We start from the raw sequence: 19939 nt of genomic DNA, 5'->3' as shown, positions 1-19939 counted from the left end.
TATTGCTCTCTGTAATTTGCCATTACTGCACGCACGGCTTTCTTCCTTACAACCCCCCCCCCCCCACACTCAACATTTCCTTCACTCAAAACAACCTCCCACCCCCTCCCTCTTCACCCTCTTTTCCTCATACCACTCGTGCAGCCTGTACCTGCCGAGATAGACTCCCGGATACTAACAAAGCTCAGCGCTCTACCCATATAACAGAAGCAAGCAGTAAGCAGTATTAGCTGCGACTAAACCTTTTAACACCACATCATCGTTGAATTGTTGCTGGAGGAATAAGACACATTCTCCTTCAATCGTCGTTGCTAATTGCGAGTTCACCAACACGGACTCCTTCACGATCCTCACGGACCACCACTACCGTCCCTTCCCTCAACAAACTCCCCATCCTCCTCCTATCTTTCTTCCACTTCCCCTCTGTAAACTATTACCTGGGGATCACGGAGCGATTTTCAAGACGACGCCCATTCTCGAGAGGCAGTTTCTCCTTTTCTTAAATTCGCTCTTTGAACCTCCCTAAGCTAGGTTTTCCATCACCACTTCCTTGTTGCCTTTGCTTTGCCTACATCTTAGTCCCGTCGAGTCCAGAATCCTTGGCTTTGTAAATCACATCACTTTATTTGCCACTCGCAAAGCAACCCTATCAGCCACATTCCTAACTAGACCCACTACCTGCCGTCATCACATCGTCGTCCAATCTCTATTACCTCCCACCCCCTTCTACCTTTCCCCCACAAAAGAAAGGTACCTTTTTCGGTAAACTTAAACTCAAAAACCCTGCTATATATACTCGCGGAGGTTGGCTGCCACGACAGATAATGGGCCAGCAGCCTTCAAAACGTTCCGGTGACAAAGGAAACCAGTCGTCGAGCTCCTCTGCCCCAGATGGAAGCACTTTACCGATCTCAAAGTCGGATACCATGGGATCGACCAGATCTATCCGAGGATCCATTCGCAATAAGATTTCATCTAACAAGGACAAAGATAGTAGCCCTACGAATTCGTCAGCGGTCATCCCCTCCCCAATCGACAAGTCAGATGCAGCATCTATAAAATCCTCTACTAGTGGGCGTTCGCGCAGGGAGTCACGAGGCTCTAACGGCAACCTTCCATCTCCAGTACTTACAAATGGTGTCAAGCCAGTTCCTGGATCAGAGCCATCCACAACAGCTACCACCCCGTACGATTCAACAAACGATCTGGTACCACCCCCATCTCCCATCCATGGATCCGTAGGAAAAGGACACCAGTCAGCTGGAAATAAAGAAGTGGACCATGTATCTGATGTGCCCCCCGGGGCCGGTTCTATGCAGCCGCCACATTCACAGAAACCCACTGAATCCATCTTGATCAAGCGAGAGAATGCACCCAACCCAGTAACCCGAGCAAACGGTTCTGCCGAAGATGCAGCTACCGGTGCGGCAGATCATATGCAGATGTCAGCACTAAAATCTATAGATCTCGACGATATGATCACACGACTTCTTGACGCAGGTTACGCAGGCAAGGTCACCAAGGCTGTGTGCCTCAAGAATGCGGAAATTATTGCTATTTGTCACGCTGCAAGAGAAATATTCCTTTCGCAGCCAGCACTGGTGGAATTGAGCCCACCTGTGAAAATCGTGGGAGATGTGCATGGCCAGTACACGGACCTAATTCGTATGTTTGAGATGTGTGGATTTCCACCAAACTCAAACTATCTCTTTTTGGGTGATTACGTCGATCGTGGCAAACAGAGTCTTGAGACGATTCTACTGCTTCTTTGTTACAAGTTGAAGTTTCCCGAGAACTTCTTTTTGTTGCGAGGGAACCACGAATGTGCAAACGTTACACGAGGTACGAACCTCATCTAGAAGAACTAGAGATAGGGTTTATATATCTTACTAACAAATTTTCATTTATAAATAGTATACGGATTTTACGATGAGTGCAAACGTAGATGCAATATCAAAATCTGGAAAACATTCGTCGATACTTTTAATTGCCTCCCAATAGCATCTATTGTTGCAGGCAAAATATTCTGCGTTCACGGTGGCCTTTCGCCTTCCCTCCAACACATGGACGACATTCGGCAAATTGCTCGGCCGACTGATGTGCCGGACTTTGGTCTATTGAACGATCTTCTTTGGAGTGACCCGGCGGATATGTTAAACGATTGGGCAGACAATGAGCGAGGGGTTAGCTACTGCTTTGGAAAGAAAGTTATTTTGGATTTTCTTGCGAGGCACGACTTCGACCTAGTGTGTAGAGCGCACATGGTTGTTGAAGACGGTTATGAGTTTTTTAACGAAAGGACATTGGTCACTGTGTTTTCGGCACCAAACGTAAGTTACAGGCAATTTTGACATATTCTCTTCTGGAAGCTAATTATCACTTTAAAAAGTATTGTGGAGAATTCGATAACTGGGGTGCTGTCATGTCGGTATCTGGCGAGTTGCTGTGTAGCTTTGAACTGCTCAAACCGTTGGACTCGGCAGCTTTGAAACAACAAATGAAAAAAGGAAGAAGTCAGAGAAACTCCATGATGCACCAGAGCCCGGTAGGAACACGCCCCCAAATATTTCATGTCTGATTGCGACTACATCTATATGCTTGATACTGACATCTTTCTCTAGCCTGCAAGCATGGCTGCTCAAAGCTTCTAAAGCATTATCCTGTATTTCGACTGGGGTAATTCGGTATATAAACTTCGGAAATCATGATATAACGACTTGACGCCACAGGGGCGACTCTTAACAAAAAATCGGGGAGTAGCGATGGGTATCCATGCCTGGTATCAGGCAGGGCCAAAATTCGAACAAACCAAATCTGTCTTAGTTGAGTTCTTGTGGGCTGCTAAACATCATATATATGAACATGGAGGAACCAAAAAAAAACCCGGCCATTATTTCTTCTATTTTCTTTTTTGGCGGGCGGCGCGTGTACTGATACGAGGCATACGTAACAAACGTACTTACAAGATGGGTTCATTGCTATTTTTCATGGGGATTGACGAGGGTTCTTTTTTTGTGTGGTTTCTTTTCGATTTTTCTTTCTGGCTTTTTTGCTTCCTACGGGTGTTTTTGTGATAAGTCCTTTTTTTCTCCCTACCTTCTTCTTTTGCTTCCGCCCAAGGTGTCGGTCATCTTTTGTTTATCGATCTCTTGATTTTCGGGCTTTCTTTTTTGTTTCCTCTCTCTACTCCTATTCCTTTCTTGGCCTTCTCTAAGGAATTCGTTTTACTACATTCTGCGGCGTGGTCTTTCGTCTCGTCTCTCTTCGTGGGCTTGAATGAGCATGAAAAGGGACCTCCTTGGCATACTACTCTACTCTACGTTACCTTATTGCACGAGGAAGAAAGAAAAAGGGCAAAAGAAAAAAAGCAAAGCGAAAAAGAAACGCGTGAGTGAAACTAGGGGTGGTCCCCGAAAATTATTCGACATTGTTGCCTTTTTCTTTTTCTTTTTCGAGACATTTTGCTTTTTTCGCGACATGCGTGTTTGCTTCTTTGAACTTGATGGGCTCTCACTGGCGTACTTGTTGCTTTTCATTATATTTGATTGATGGATGATATATCAGAGCAGGTAGATGCCCTGGCTACACATTGAACGTATTCATACCGGGTTGGGACATGGCAGTTGGGGCAGGGTAGATATGGCAGGGCAGAGAAGTAAGGCAGGCCAAAAGTAAGGCAGGCAGGAGGAGCTCCATACAGATGCCTTTCTTTCTGAGGTCAGGAGGTCCCCTTCCCCCCCCCCCCCCCACCTCCCTCACAGGGCGAGGGGTGGATTTTTTTTTTTTTGTTCTCCGATAGGCAATGAGATTCGTTACTTTGAGCTGTTGGCCTGCAGTTGAGCTGTTCACGTGTTGTGGTGCATCTGGCCATGAGAGTCATTGGATATCACTCGGTGTAGGATGGGTTAAGGTTAGGTGCGGCTCGGTGGAAGGGTGGCGAAGATTGAGCCTCAGGACACGCACAGGCATGGGGTAGATGCGGGTTGAAAAGAATGGTTGACGAATTGAAATTCGGAAGGGAGCTGGACTTCTGGGAAATTTTCCTCTTTGTTGTGGTAAATGTATGTAGTGTTTTTAATAAACTATGTAGCTCTAGTCATTTTACTTTAATTTGCTATGCGAAGCTTCACTCTTCTTGCAGCCGATGATCATACACAAGAAATAATTTCCCCGCACTCACTGTTATCGTTGAGGGGCCAGGGGATAAACTTGTTTTTAGTCTCATTTCATCAACTTGGCATTCCTGGCTGCATTTCCTTTTATCTGAATCTTGGTAAATCCTGATATCAAGCGCCTTATTAGTTGATTACAGTCACATACATCTGCACGTGATATAAGCTCCGCCCCGACGATCAATCTTGTGTTTTTGTCTTTGAGTTTGTGAGTAGGCGTCTAAAACTATATCGACATCGATATCGACATTGACATCGGGCCCGATATCGGCAGGTGGTGAAACTTTATATTCATAAGATAGTCCTTTTATTTTCACGCGTGAATATTAGGCTACTATGTGCCTGCTACCGCACATATCATAAGCAAGCTTTCTGGGCATGTAAATTGAGTGACAGTGATACCGGGAAAGCTCGCCGAGAAGTGGGACGAACCTAATACTTATTTGCTTTCCTCGCCCTGACTTTCCAGCTCCTTTGCCCGCTTCATTAACCGCTCCTCCTCCTCCGGGGTGAGGGTCCGCAGCTGCAGTGCGTGGATGCCACCTTCGCGCTCGAGCTCCTCTTTAAGGAGCGCATTGACAGCTCTATGGCGGGCAAGTTGTGGCTTTGAGGCGAAGGCTGCAGAGGTGATGACTAGCCTATTGCGGTGGAGGCGGTGGTTAGTTGGAGCAATTGTTGGTGGGGTAGATGAAGGGGTAGTACCGGAAGTGTGTCTCTTTACTCGTAACACCCTCCATAGCCTTATGGTGCGAGTGTTTGTGCGAGTCGTTCCATATCTCGAGAGTGGTAGGTGCGAGGGCGGCCGTGAGCTGTGGTTATGGTGGTGGGGGTTAGGATAATATAACTTCTTACTCTAAGGCCTTGCAATTGATGAAGGGGTAGTCATACTTTAGACCGGATTGCGTCCTCCATGGGCGTGAGGGAGCTGCTGGCCATTGTTGCGAAGCGTCGGGCGAGGTGCAGCATTGTTTTGTATGAGGTTTCTCGCAGAGGTGAAGCAGTCGGGAGGGTGATATCATGTGATTCTGGGATGTGGGGGGTGTGTGGGGTGAGAGGAGCTGCATGGCCCGATGACTGAGATTTGCTTGGCGGTCGCCGAGGTTGGTATGTATGACGTTAGTCATTAAATTGCAACCCGCAAATAAAACCATCCTCGAGCACTGCAGTGCAGGAGCTCAGAAAGAAAAAATTCCAAGACCAAAAAGATGGCAATTCTACGTGCCCGCATTCAGAATTTGTTCCAACGCCGGGGATTCGCGTCAACAGCTATTGGACTTCAACAGCAGAAGCTAACACTACCCCGACTCCCCATATTCGAGGCGCTCGCATCTCATCCCAAAGATGATACCGCAGTAGTACACTCTGCCTCTGGGCGCAGTTTCAGTTATGGGAACTTACTCGCCGATACAGCGCTCTATAAAGAGCAGCTTTTGAAGCTCACTGGGTCGGAAAAACAGCAGAACCTAGAGGAGAAGCGGGTTGCGATGCTGGTGGAGAACGGATATGACTATGTAGGTATGTATAATGTTGGTCAAATTAGCTACTGAGGTATAACAGAAAGCTGGAATTATAACTCTGGCTTTGCATGTGGAGAGAATAAAAATACTGAGAGTGATATCAAGTGAGTATGCTCGGAATATTTGCCTCTGGGGGCATTGCGGTCCCATTATGTACTTCCCATCCTACGAACGAGATGCGCTACGTCGTCACAAATTCCACGCCTTCCCTCCTCGTTACCTCTACCAAGTTCCAGAAACAGTGCGAAGCCATCTTCGACTCCTCTTCTTCTTCCTCCACAGACCATGTCTGTAGCATCGATTGCCCCCACAAACGCCTCCCTCATGAAGGCACTGACGTGCCTCCGGTCGAGCTTACAGACAATGCAGGATTGGTTGACAGAGGGGCGTTAATAATATACACCTCCGGCACGACTAACCTGCCCAAAGGTGTTGTCAGCACTCACAAGGCTCTGGCTGCCCAGAGCAGTTGTATCATACAGGAATGGATGATGCACAAAGACCATCTTCTGCATGTCCTACCGCTACATCATATCCATGGCGTGGTAAACGGAACGCTTGCGCCGCTTTTCTCGGGGGGGACGATAGAATACATGTTTCCATTTAATGCTGCAGGAGTGTGGGAGCGATTTGCAGCAGGTGTGAGTGTAGATGCAAAGGTGAAAAAACCTGGGGTATCACTATTTATGGCGGTACCAACGGTTTATAACCGGCTTCTATCTGCGTTTTCGGGCCTGCCTGAGGATACAAAGGAAAAAGGGAGAGAGGCGGTTGGAAAGCTGCGGTTAGCAATCTCTGGGAGTGCAGCGCTTCCGGGAAGTATCAAGGATCAGTGGCGGGCACTTGCGGGGACCGAGCTTGGTGGAGGAACGATACTAGAGCGGTATGGGATGACGGAGATTGGGATGGCCTTGTCGCAGAAATTAGCGCTAGATTGCCGGATGAGCAATTCTGTCGGGTGGCCGCTTCCAGGGGTGGAGGCTCGACTAGTTGATATAGAGTCTGGGAGTATCATTCAGGATACAGAGAAAGAGGGTGAAATCCAGATCAGGGGCGATACAGTATTTAGGGAATATTGGGGCAAACCAGAGGCAACCGCGAAGGAGTTTGTGGAGGATGAGGCCGGGCGAAAGTGGTTCAAGACCGGTGATATAGCGATAAGAGATAACAGAGGGGCATATTTTATAAGGGGTAGGGCGAGTGTCGATAGTAGGCTCATCATTCCTTGATCACAAAATGTGGTGTGCTGATCATTGGTAGTTATCAAATCTGGGGGTGAAAAAATATCGGCCTTGGAAGTTGAACGAGAGTTGTTAGAATTGTAAATTCCCTATTTTCCTTTTATTCTCTCGAGATAGAGCTAATAAACACCGGCAGGCCCCAGGTCAAAGAAGCGGCCGTCGTGGCCCTCTCAGATGCCGTCTGGGGTCAAAAGGTCGCTGCTGTGGTCGTACTAACCCCGAAAGGCAAGGAAGAAAAGTTCGGTCGAAAGGAAATGCGGGAATCTTTGAAGAAAAATTTGGCCAGATATAAGGTCCCTTCGATAATGAAGGTGGTCGATGAGATCAGAAGGAACCAGATGGGGAAGATCAACAAAAAGATTCTTGTTAAAGAAATATTCAGTGAATGATTGCTAACATCACCTAGAAGAATAATTTGAAGATAAATGGCGGTTTAATGGGATCGGCTTTTTCCGGTTTTCCTATGAGTAGTTACGGTCGAGTGAGATCCTGTGATTGAAATGTATGCGACTCTGGCAACTTCAATCCGGCAGCGCGAGTATGTGGGTTTTGTCCCACACCTCCTACAAGCCCGCCCCATCAAGTATGGCTATAGAAGTTTAATAAAGAAGAGCTAGGGTGTGGGATAGACAGCGTATGCCACCCCGTGTCAGTCGACAGAAGGATAGGATGTCCCCTCTTTCTGTATCAGGCTCCGGTTGCTATACTAGGCACTGTTTGAGAGCCAACGCCAAGTTCTGTGGCGAAGGGCCGTGGTTTTTTGCCCTGATCGTTACCATTCCTCCTGCCAAGTACTGAGGGTGATTTAGGCCCAGACAAAAAAGGTAATTGATCTAAAGACTGCAAAAGGTGAGCGCTTATTGGCTGCCAGATCACTCGCCACAGTTCTTAGGCTAAACCAATGATGATGATGACGGTGATCGATGACTACCTTCCGCTAATGTTGTGTTGATTATAAGTCTGTTGTTGCCCCTGCTGGCAGTGGAATTTCCCTTCGATATCTGAGCGAGTGATACAATAACTGCGTGTAAGAGGTACCACAGAGGTGGAAATCTACAAGCCACCCACTTGATCGTTCACATCTGCCCTCGGTTAGAGGGCTTTTAATTCCCGCTGTCTTTCATCTTTCAACGCGTGGGAGACGGCCCGCTAAGACATGTGGAGAGAAGAAAAACCAAGGCAGGAGAAATAACCAAAAAATAATAATATGATATCTCTTTTTGATTATCAGTGGTACAGAGGTTTGATTGCAGCAAAACGAACGAAGGGATTTTCCTTCGTACAATGGCTTGCCTTGCTTCCTTGTTATGCTACTGCAGAGCTCTTTAAAATTGTCTATCTGCCAGTAAGAAAAGTCGTGGATAGTTGTTGCGAGTAGATATTATGTATGTATGTATACTCGCGGCCGGTTTGAAGCCGCAAAGAAAGGCCGCGGGATAGCCGAAACTCTGTAGAGAAGGAGGGAGAGTACTTACCTTGGCAGAGACGCAAAAACTTATTGAGGGTAGTCTCGCGATCGTACCCATCCCCTACGAGCAGCTTGCTGCTAACAGTAGGGAGGTAGACTCGATTATGATAGACGGCTTCCCTGGCCACTCGGACACCCCCCTCACTTGGACAGCTAACGTAGAAAAGAGAAAATCAACCTTCTGTGTATACATCTTCTCCACCAATCATCATTAACTGTCCGAGAGTATCTAGAGTTGTAACTCCACTCGATGGTCGCATGGACAGGGGTAACGGCAGCTAGCCGTATACTAGTAGGGTACTGTGCATGGGGAATAGAAAGCTTAGCAGAAATACCAGGTGAACTGCACCGGAACATATATTTTTCTTACGTAGACCGGCGGGTGCGTGACTATCTTTGGTAGAGCCACGGCTGCGCGGTTGGACATGTTTGAGAACAAGATTGTCACACCTCATTCCTCGCCTCATGGCAATTACGAGTGAACTACTATCTACTGCTTATTCCTTTTCATCATTTTGACTCAGTAGGTGATACATTTTCACCTCAGTCCCGGGCCCCTTCGATCCCCACCCTCCGTGCTGCTCCAATCATTAGCTTCTGTAGTGCATTAGTTCCCCACGTCTTATTCAAGTAGAGTACATGTATGTACCACAGGTCCGTGCTCCGGTCCCATAATTCATGGCCATGTCCGATCTATGATAGGCCTAGAAAGTAATATCGATCTCGATGGTAACATACATTCTACAACGTGGCTTTGCAACGAAAGATCCTCTCACATAACTACATGTAGCCACCATCCTGCTCTGCCTGCGTGGACTTCCATGAACATGCTTGTGAACAGTGCCCATGGCTCCAACGCGTCACCCCCGCTCACGAACTGGTATGTCAATGGTTCTGTCGTTGTTTTCCTACAGATGTTTTCCAGTCACTGATTCATTTACTATTGACAGGCTGTTGGATCTGTCGCCTCCGCAAAAAGAAATGCGATGAAACCAGACCCACATGTCAACAGTGCCGAAACCTGAAAATACAATGCGATGGTTACGGCGTTGCTCAGCCGGCTTGGATGAAAGACCCGGAGGCAGCAAAAGTGAAGAAGGATGAAATTAAGCTCCAAATCGGCAAGCGATGTAGACGAAAGAGGAAGAACCGGGGCAGTACACAGCTGGATAATAGGGAAGATATGTTTGGGTTTGAAACTATTGATGGTGGAATATTGATTCTAAAGCCCTTCAACGAAACTGGAAAATCCAATCCTCAAGCCGTTGAAATGCTCGACTCGCCCCATCCACCTCTCGGGTGCTTTCGCTGTCCAGTCAGAAACTCCTTCGCGAGGAGTGAACATCCCCCATCTGATTATGGTCTGCTAGATGGACGTACAGGGAAGCCTTTGTTGGAAAACATCAGATCGGGGGTCCTTTTAGTAACTACACCCCCGCTCTGGAAACCCTTAAAATCCATCTGTACAAGGACAAAAGAGGAGGAGACTTTCAATAATGAGTATGACATTATCATAGCATCGTTTATGTCATCTAATAGTCAAGCCCTGGGACCATTGGAAACCTCAGATTATCCAACCTCAGAGATGAAACTCATCAAGAATTACATCCGAAACGTTTTTCGGTCGATCTTCTGTGGTATGTCGGAATCCCGAATTCACGAAACACTACGGAACGTCATCGTTCCATTGCTGTGTATCTGTCCTGGATTCGTAAAGGGATGTATGAGCAATAGTGCCATGCATCTGACCATATCTTGCGGACAGTCTGGGCCACACATTAAGGATTTGGCACTAGACGCTTACAAATACAGCACGGAGTGTATAAGAGAATTGAATGAAAGACTGGCAGACGAAGGGCCATCAGAACAAAGCCTCGCTTTGATGTTGTCACTTACATCCCCCGAGGTTAAACTGCCCACCATATTCTTTTTGGCTAAGTTTAATCATCCATACATCAACCGTTAGGAATGATTCATATATACAGAAAAGTAACTAATCGATCTTATAGGTACCGCCAACGCTATCCAATTGGAAGCCGCACCTTGAAGCCGCAATTGAATGTCTTGTTCAAATGGATCTTCTCAATAAACCGATCCACACTGCTACTACGCAATTCATGATGTCGCGTGTCATTTGGCTCGACATACTCTCGGCACTAACACTTGGACGTGCTCCACAATTATGGGCAAACTATCGGGAGATACTGTCCCGGCCTGTACATGAGAGATCCTACTGCGGGTTGCTGGAAATGACAGGCTGTGATGATACAGTATTGTTTCTTATATCTGAGGTTATGTGTGTCGAGGATTACAAATTCCGATCATTCGACGACGGTGTGCTTAGCTGGACTAGAGGCAGGAGCAGAGCAATGGAGTTGGATACACGCTTGAGAGACCGGGATCTACCCGTTACCGTACAATTACCCCCTTCTCCAGAACCGCCGGAGGCGTCACTACAATCACACGACGATTACGATTCAGACGATGACACCAACAGTTACTTTCTGTCACCATCACCATCGTGGACAACTTCGAGCCCGCGGAGTCCTTTAGCTGAATATGAGAGCCCGCACCACCCATTTACATCACCGGGCCCTAATGTTGAAGCTTCTATTTGGACACCTCCAAGTTCTTCGACTGAAAGCGTTCTCACCATCAGGGAGCAATCGGTCTTGGACTGCGCAGACTACTCTAGCGAATACGAAATACCCCCGGAGGCAATCCCTGACCAAGGTATAATAATTAAGGCGACCACAGCCGCTTTTCGCACTGCAACAAGAATACATCTCTGGAGCATCGGGATTGGCTTCTTCCCACGCCTCAGGTTCTTCAAACAGCTACTCCAAGAACTAATGGTGATGGTTACATTAGTTCCAATCAGGCTCAATAGAACTATCATGTGGCCATTGCTTGTCGGGGGCTGTATCGCCATTGAACCGCAGGATCGCGAGTATTTTGCTAGCCGTTGTACATGTGGTGGGGTTTTATCTGGGGTTGCAGCAATCATGCTAGAGGTATGGAAGCGAAGCGACGAAAGGGACTTAAAGCATGGGGTCGGCCGCGGGCAGGAGGTCCATTGGAGGACTGTTATGAGGGATCTGGGTATGGAGTTGTTGTTAGTTTGATAAATTGGCTGGTCAATAAGCGTTTGGACTTGAAATGGTATTCCCGGTCTACAACTTTCATTTCTATCTCATTCTTTTATATATATATATATGTCTTTTCTTGCGGGTCCGGGACGGGTTATCTGGTATTTTTGGTGCTATTGAAAGGATGTTTTACGATTTTTTTTGATATTTAAAATGGTTTCGTTTCTCTTTAGCTGGTCCCCTAGATTGTGTGTAGACCATTTGCTTTAGGCTTATTCTTGTCAAAATACTCGTATCTATCCTTTAATCCTTTATTGTTACGGGAGGAGCGAGTGCGATCTTGTGATTATGATGGTTGAAACTAATGCAGATTAAGATTCAACCCAGCATTACTTAAAATTCGATATGCATCCGCTATACGGACGAAGCTGATTTATTGAAAGGGAGTTTGGATGTTTGCCAATTTCGGATAAAATATTTTCAATCCCAAAGATCAAAGAGACTAGAAAAACGAGGCCATCGCAATACAACATCAACGATAGCTACATGTACCTATTTTTGTGTGGCCTTCGCATTAAAATTCATTTGCCGTTGAAACCCGAGGGGCAATAATAAGTTCTCGACTATCTGCAGCTAGTTATACTCTAGCCTCGATCCCACTGAAAATCCGCTCTAAAATACTGATCAGGGGCAGAATCTGCGTGTCGGCAATCGAGATGGCAATAACATGGCTATTTTTCGGCCCCTCCGAGATAGAAAGTACACTACACAAGAAACTAAATATACTTATCCCCATCATGTGTGCGAGATCTACAAAGGGTGGCAAGTGATATTAAAGGAGCTTAACTCCCGGCCGTTTGATATCCGATGAACCATGTTACGATCGCGAGGGGATATGTTTTGATCTGGAACAGTTGAAGACGCTTGCGGGAGCCAAGTTGTATACATGTGGTTGAGGATCAAAGCATTGATAGACTAATTATAACTCCACCAAATTTTGATGCTACCACCGTTACGAAAGAAAATATTCGCGCACACAATTATCTTGTTTTCATATATGTATAGACTACATACTTGGGATATATACCTACATATGCACCTACATGTATGGAGTACGTTTTCAAACAACGTATTGACGTTCCTAAAATCCATTAAACATGCAATGTCGGTTGAATGATAATCCGTGGCTAAATTAATAGTAGATTTTAGCGTTAATTATAGCCAATTATATCGACAGGTGGCTAAATTACTCTAAAGCTAGCGTGCGTCTCATTAGATTAGATTATTTAGGGTTCTCAAATCGGTTGACGAGAAGATTTTGAGTGACACCGTGACTAGATCCCGATTTTCAGGTATAGACATGCAGTACTGCTTATACGTAGATGGCGCGTACTACTTCTTCCCTAATGCACTGACAAGCTTTTTCAAACAACTAGAAAACTTATTGTGGACGCTAGCGGGAAGAATTTGTATTTATACCATGTTATTTAAACAGGGAGATGACTAGTCCAGAGAATGGCCAGTCTAGATCATCGTCACAGCATGGCGTACAGTGGAGTACCTACAAGAAGCTCAGCCACCTAACCCAGTCGTGTTTCGTTTCCATTCCGAGGATTGGCCATCTCATCAACCACCAACCATCACCAACCATCACGAGAACTACCAGTACAGACCCTCACCCTCGCACACACTACCACTCCCGAATTTCGCTCGCCAGTCCCACTAGATAATGAGTTCGGGGTTACCGGTCGGATCTCAGATTCCCGGTACCGCTATATTGATTTCAAAATATTACCTATATGGCAGCCGCCATAAAAACATCACCAGACAACAAGGCTCGCCTGCTAGCTTTGAATCCCCACAATCCCAGCTAAAACAGAAGTCGAGAGCGAGAGACTTCGCTGACACTGGCCCAGAAAGGCTCAAATCGTCTCACCAGCCCTGCAAGTTTCCAAATCAGTCTCCTTCACTCATTAAAAAAGTTCTGCACCCGAAGTCTGGCTTTCAGGACGATTGGGATTGGTTCGGACTGGATGCGGACTGGGTCGGCACCGCTTGGGAATGGAGTGATTGAGGGTGAAAGTTGAGGAGGGTCTCTGGATTACAGTGATCCAGCCGTTAGGCTGGCTTTCACCTTAGCCTTGGGGCTAGTCAATCTCCGGAGGTTACATCACTTTTGGCGCATTTTCAACATGTTCACAACCAAACCTCAGGTTGATCTCCTCGACACTCACAACCTATTATCAATCACCATCAACCAAGATGTCACATCCATTTATGTTCCCTGTGAGTACATCTTCTACCTAATTTGATATTAATTCTAATAAAATAAAGCTAGATGATAGCTTCAACCTTGAATTAGATGAGGAAGAGGTAGCTCAAATGATACATGCTGCACAATACGCTGCAGCTCTCCACAGCTACACTCATGCGCCGAGATATACAGCCGCACTGTCCCCAGCCGCAACGCCGCTGCCGAGAGACACAGCCGCATATCAGTCACTCTCTACAACAGCACCAGCTGCGAGCGTTCAAGCCGCCGTTCAAGCCGCAGCGGCGTCGCCGATAGACACAGCCGCGGGCACTCAAGCCGCAGCAGCCGCACCTATAGAGCTGCTTGATATGGGGCAGGAGGAGTTAGATACTGGTTCAAAAAGAAAAAAGAGAGTTTATCTGAAGGATCCCGAGGACCAGGCTCTATTGGTCCGTACCTGTGTGAACCACTTTGAGGAGTATGTGAGGGGTCCTAGGGAGGAATACTGGAGCAACATGCGAGCCATATTCTGTGAGGCTACTGGTATCGATCTAGTAGTTCAGGGCATGATGAAGAACTATGAGAAGGACAGGAGGGAGCGGGTCAAGCAGGACAAAGGGAAGAGCGGGGTGGCGAGGTCTGAGACCGATAAGGATCAAGCTCTGGATGTCTGGATTGAGTTGAAGGACTCATTGGAGATAGAAAAAAGCCGGAAAAAGAAATCTGAAGATGAAAGTTGTCGGGAAAGGGAAATTGTCAACAATGTGCGGGAGGATATGTGTAATGTTTTCGGGAAAAAAAGAGGTGCTCCCTCTGATATGGAAGAACCAGAGAAGGCCAATAAACGACAGGTTGTGCGTGAGATTCTTCCTAAAGGGAATGCCAAAGTGGTTGATAACATCATCGCCATGAATCAAGAAGGTGACCGGGAGCTTCTTAATTCTATTAAGGATATAGAAAAGGAAAAAATGGAAAATTTTAACAGTAACTTCCGGCTACTTCTAGAGAGTAGGAGTGGTGGTAGTGGGTCGGAACAGGCTGCCATCAGGGCTGAAGTTGCAGATCTACGATCTCATTTCAAGAGTGAGATTTTGGATATGCGGGAGGAGGCAAGGAAAAACCAAGGGGAGATGATGCAATTCCTTCGGGATAATTTGAGGAGGGCAAGTGATGCTTGATTTCTTATATGTAATTGGTTAGAAATTCTATTGTTCCCGTCCAAAGTACTCCCAAATTGTTGGCGGTAGACATCTAAATACATTTCCCGTAACTGAACCATTAAAGCATGTATGACAATTGGTAAATAAAACAGCGCAAAAGTAATAGGAACCAACAGGAGACAGGCCAATCTTCATTTCATTCTTGTAGCCACAGAAGGACCACATATTCGCAATTTTCCCAAATCCCCACTCTGAAGATACTCGCATAGCAGCCATTCTTGTATTAAACTCAATCTCCCTGTCAGTCAAAGGTCTGTTTCTACCCGCCCGGTATGCTCCAATTATTCCATCTTCTAGATAATACGCAGCATCACCATAAATATATACACGGTCCCCATCAGTATCATAACAATAAGATTTAATCTTATCTTGTAAGCCTGAAAGTCGTAACACACCCCAATCCCCCCTTTTCCCCTCCCAAGGGCCGGAAAGGCTGCTAATCAATCCATCTGGTGTAATTACAGCCTGCCAAACCATAGTGTGCATCTTTTTATACCCACTGTATAAAAGACGTTGATCTGCCGTTTGAGAGCTTGGCCTGCAAATAGGTCGATGAGTTCCATCAATAAAACCCCAAATACAGCCGGAGGGTTCACCATGGTGATAGATCGCAGTACAATAGGTTGTGAGAACCTCTTGTGTAAGGCGTACAGAATCCCAGAAGAGATGATCCTTAAATCTTGTATGCAGAAAGACACATACATCGTTGATCACCGTTGAACACCACCCAAATGCATGGCCAAAATATATCAGGAATTCTTTGTATCGGCTGGGCCAAGAAAGTCGGAATAATACTATGGAGAGAGCTGTGGTCGCAGAAGCCCTATAACGGTACCGGAAACGTGACTCAATCTCTAGTATTTCTGCAAGGATTATAATTTGTGTTTTATTGAATCGCAGGAATTCAAGGCACCAATTGTCATCGTGATCGTGGATGGAAAAGTTGAACTGTTCGTAGGTGATCTTTCTTTTGTTGTACCTCTCTTTTATTATCCCTAATGGGCCGGCTGCAAGAGATAGTACACTGGATTTTTTCCGGCGAGAACGGTGGAAAAGTGGTAGGAATGTGCTCTCACGAGAGGGATCAAAAAACAGTAGGAACTCTTCGGATTCCATCATATGAGTTCACTGTTAATACTACAAATCTACTGGCGATGTTGTAACTTCCTTCACCGCCACTTCAACTCACTGGAAGTACTTCCGTGGGCGGAACTAACATGTTACAATTAATCTACCCGGCAACAGCACCCCACTGAACGGCCTAACGCCTTTCCCCGAAGTCCAAACGAAAGCCAGACATCGGGTGCAGAACTTTTTTATTGCATCCTCTCTTTCCATAGTGATACTCGGAGGATACCGTATCGTGTCACCAAGGACCCCACATTTCTCCACCCTGATCTACCAAGTTTACGCCTCTTCCCCTCAAACTATACCGGTCATGGTTAGTCGCCGTATAATCATGATGACACTTTAACTCCACAAACTCCGGGTGAGAGGGCCTATGAGATGGGAGAATTTTAATTAGAAGGAGACTAACTAATTTTGGCTTCAGGGTCTACTCTTGAGTCTTAACGTTAATATTAAGAACTAAACAAGACCAAGCGCGGGGAATACTTCCGGTCGTATGCTATGGCTATGTCATGAAAGCATATAGGTACACTCACTCACGGGGTGAAGGCGGATCCTGTCTGATGGCGCCCAGGGATCTGAGGCCAATAGCAGAGTTAACTTTGGACCGCCAAGGCTAAATTACTGTAAACACAAACACCAGACAGGATCCGCCGTCACTAGGTGAGAGACTGTAATTGTCATTCTTCTTCTTCTCCCCAGCGTTTCAAAACAAGGTTCTGTGGATTATCTATCAGCTAACTTATTTATATGTGGAATAAGATATTTTGCGATGGCCTGGAAATGAGCGAGCAAATCTCCCTTTTACTTACAGGGACATACCCAACTCGATCCTTGTTTTCTAATATCATCGGTGATGAAAGAAGGAAAGGGCCTTATTCGGCGATCAAGTGATAACTTATGATTCGAAATCATCCAAGGGGCATCTTCCCTCCTTTAACCAGCCAACCGGAAGCCATGTGTGTAGCAAGCGGCCAAGAGAAAGGTACAACCTCAACTTGAGTAGGAAGTGCTTCGCCATGAGTTGGCAAACCAGTTCTGACGACAGTAGAAGCTGTTTTTAAGTCTGTGCGGAGGCTTGAGGTGAGACCCGCAACACCTCCCCCGAAATGACATGTCATTAACGTGAAGGGAAACGGTTGTTTCGCTAAATATCAAATTATTGCATTATGCAGGTAGCTATGCATCTTGAAGCCCTTTAACTAACCTTTTCGTATGAAATCGATACTTATATAGACGTTAATTGGCTGAAAATGAAATGACTTAGTTGCTGGAAGGACCACCTACGTATTCCTTCCTCCTCAACAGATTCGTGAATCGGACTCAAGCCCAGAAAGTCCACCCGTTTTGTCTCGATCCGGGACTTTGTTTCCATCCCAAGTGTCTACCCCGAAATAAACAGAATGTTTCTGGCAGAATCAAACAGGTGCATGAATCATTCAACATTACACTTGTCAAGGCAAAAATTTCCTCTGGGAAACCTTTCGAAGACCAAAATGTTTCTGCGCACGGAGTCAAGCAGTAAGGGGTATGTACCCCACGAGAATTAGGTGAAGGGGGGGAATCAGATCATGTCTCGAACCAACACGTACTCCGTGCACCTCTCCCTCACGGAGAAAAGCTTGCGAATATTCGGCATTTACTACCGACACTTGACGACGCCGCTCGGACAGATGTTAAATTTCCTCTTCTTTCTGATTGGTCGAAAAGCATGAGATTTTCCATCACTTATTTCGGGGGAGAGCTTTTGTTTTCCCTTTCATTTTCAAAATTACCATAGGTCCAGGCTTCGCCGGAGGTCTCAGAAAACAAAATCTAGAATGATTTTTGCAGGTGATACACCGTGACCGATAGTGGGGTTTAAACAAAAGCAAAATACAAAAAAAAAATACATGAGGGTCCGCGCGTGAGGAAACGAACGACTCCGGGAGTCTGGACTGCGTTATCGTGGAGAAGAGATCATGGTTACATGCAAACCTTCTACCGTTGGATTCCCCTCCGAGCAGATCTCGGATCTGCCTAGTGGTTCGCTCGCTCACTCCCGTTTCCGCGGCCGAGTCATTCGCTAAGAGTAACTTTACACCATCCAATATTCGGGATACATGTCCTTACACATTATTTACACCTATACTTACACATGATACACAGAACATAACCTAATAGACCGTAACGTAGTGAAATCCCGAGCGTTTGGGACGAAGGACGCCAAAAAAAAAAAAACCCCCCACCAGATAAATTAAACGCGAGAATCGGGGATCTCGGATCATGTCCATGTTGCATGCGCCGAACCAAGATCGCTCGGTAGGGGAATCTAGGAGTTCATCCGTGGATTATGATTATAATTATGCTGGAGTTAATTGTGGTTGTGGTACTCTACGCATAAGACACTGTAGGTATGTATATTTTAGAATATCCACCCTGTGAGAAAAGGTCTGGCCCTTGCACTGGGCGGGTAATTTACAGTACAAGCGAGGTGACGTGCCTGAAGGCGCGCACCCTTATGGAAGAAGAGACGGGATGAACTCCCGATCGCCACGGTGCAACACACTTCACCTCCAACCACAACCCGCCCCAGAACCACCACGTTCAATACAGCCACAATTATATACACAAACAGAGAGAGAGGATCTGGGCAACTATACGGAATCTGGGCAGTCTGGACATGCAGACATACAACAGTCTGGACATAGACGCATACAACAATCTGGACAATCGCAAACAAACATCTGGACAGCCCAGGCGGGCAGTCTAGACAACCCATAACCCAAGTTTACCCATTCATTTTGCCCTGCAGCTTCGTGCAGGGGGTGATCTCTCTTCATCCTCACGGAAGCTAGCCCCTAAAGCCTAAACTGCCAAGACTCAGGGTTCACCACTGACACCGCCGATGCAACCACGGACGCAGCAATTAAGCAAAATCCCTTTTTTTAAAGTTTATGTACTCATTTTTTTTTCTTTCCTTTTCATCGATCGTACATGAGCATGTGTACCTGCGGAACCGATAACAAATTGGACCTGTCGGGCATAACATTGTTTATGCGGATAAACCTCATACTACGAGAGATCTTCAATACAAGCTATTAGGCAATGGATGCCACTTGAACCGGTACCTTGAAACGACTCCGACTCCCCGAAGTTTAGCCATATTCTATGCATTCAATTGCTATAGAGTGCATACAATAACTACGTACAATAATAAAAAAATAAAAATAAACACCAAAATACGTTTATTCCTACCTTGTATGGAGAGAGTGCGCACAAAAAATACAATATCGCGAGCTGCTGCAGGTCCGGATGATTTATTGATATGATATAATTCTCAATGCTATGGCTACCTTCCTCTACACAAATTATTACTCAATTCTATTTAGTAACTCACGCAGGAATACCCCAGGTAGGTATCTTACCCACTGCCTAGCCAGAAGAAAGAAAGATAGCGGAACTTGATCTTGCATGTATAGTTTTTCCGGATCATCACCGCCGGTCTGCACTCAAAGCAAAAGCAAATTTAATCTATCCACCCTCCCTCCTGATCGCATGGTACTCTACTTTTATCGCCAAGCACTACGCGCACCGCAGTTTTACCCCGGCTTTTTATGATCTGGAATCGGACTTAAATTGCTCCGACTTTCTATGCCAAACTGACATGACTACATGTACGCTCTCTGTCTGTTACGAGGTCGAAACGACCCCCCGAAAGACCCCATGTAGGAATTGATCCATACTCTCACACTTGCACTCATCTCTCTAAATAGATTTCCCTGGGCGGTCATAGCGATGATCATCCTCGCGTGTGTACAGTGGTGTACACGTGTATGATACAATACATCTCAAACCCCATGCCCTTCTC

At 46.1% G+C, this 19939-nt stretch overlaps 5 protein-coding genes across 5 annotated transcripts; 4 read left to right on the top strand and 1 right to left on the bottom strand.

Annotated features, from left to right (window-relative positions):
- Positions 1 to 824: 824 nt before the first annotated feature.
- On the top strand, positions 825 to 2651 carry H6S33_011757 (uncharacterized protein; the record flags this gene model as incomplete). Its single annotated transcript, XM_044843645.1, has 4 exons — positions 825 to 1842; positions 1915 to 2330; positions 2390 to 2545; positions 2622 to 2651. The coding sequence occupies 4 exons, from the start codon at positions 825 to 827 to the stop codon at positions 2649 to 2651; spliced, it is 1620 nt and encodes a 539-aa protein (XP_044695425.1).
- A 1960-nt stretch (positions 2652 to 4611) lies between these two features.
- H6S33_011756 (uncharacterized protein) lies at positions 4612 to 5138 on the bottom strand (the record flags this gene model as incomplete). Its single annotated transcript, XM_044843644.1, has 3 exons — positions 4612 to 4810; positions 4875 to 4981; positions 5061 to 5138. The coding sequence occupies 3 exons, from the start codon at positions 5136 to 5138 to the stop codon at positions 4612 to 4614; spliced, it is 384 nt and encodes a 127-aa protein (XP_044695424.1).
- Positions 5139 to 5377: 239 nt separating this feature from the next.
- Positions 5378 to 7319, top strand: H6S33_011755 (uncharacterized protein; the record flags this gene model as incomplete). The annotated part of the gene is made up of 4 exons (XM_044843643.1): positions 5378 to 5687; positions 5795 to 6898; positions 6950 to 7010; positions 7067 to 7319. The coding sequence occupies 4 exons, from the start codon at positions 5378 to 5380 to the stop codon at positions 7317 to 7319; spliced, it is 1728 nt and encodes a 575-aa protein (XP_044695423.1).
- A 1900-nt stretch (positions 7320 to 9219) lies between these two features.
- H6S33_011754 (uncharacterized protein) lies at positions 9220 to 11523 on the top strand (the record flags this gene model as incomplete). The annotated part of the gene is made up of 4 exons (XM_044843642.1): positions 9220 to 9289; positions 9349 to 10013; positions 10408 to 11131; positions 11270 to 11523. 4 exons carry the CDS (start codon positions 9220 to 9222, stop codon positions 11521 to 11523), a joined length of 1713 nt encoding a protein of 570 aa, XP_044695422.1.
- Positions 11524 to 13679: 2156 nt separating this feature from the next.
- Positions 13680 to 14919, top strand: H6S33_011753 (uncharacterized protein; the record flags this gene model as incomplete). The annotated part of the gene is made up of 2 exons (XM_044843641.1): positions 13680 to 13773; positions 13826 to 14919. The coding sequence occupies 2 exons, from the start codon at positions 13680 to 13682 to the stop codon at positions 14917 to 14919; spliced, it is 1188 nt and encodes a 395-aa protein (XP_044695421.1).
- Positions 14920 to 19939: the final 5020 nt, after the last annotated feature.

The sequence above is a fragment of the Morchella sextelata genome (genome assembly GCF_020137385.1).
Source record: "Morchella sextelata strain SCLS chromosome Unknown scls_7, whole genome shotgun sequence".
Lineage (NCBI taxonomy): Eukaryota > Fungi > Ascomycota > Pezizomycetes > Pezizales > Morchellaceae > Morchella > Morchella sextelata.
This window is presented reverse-complemented; position numbering and strand designations above follow the sequence as displayed.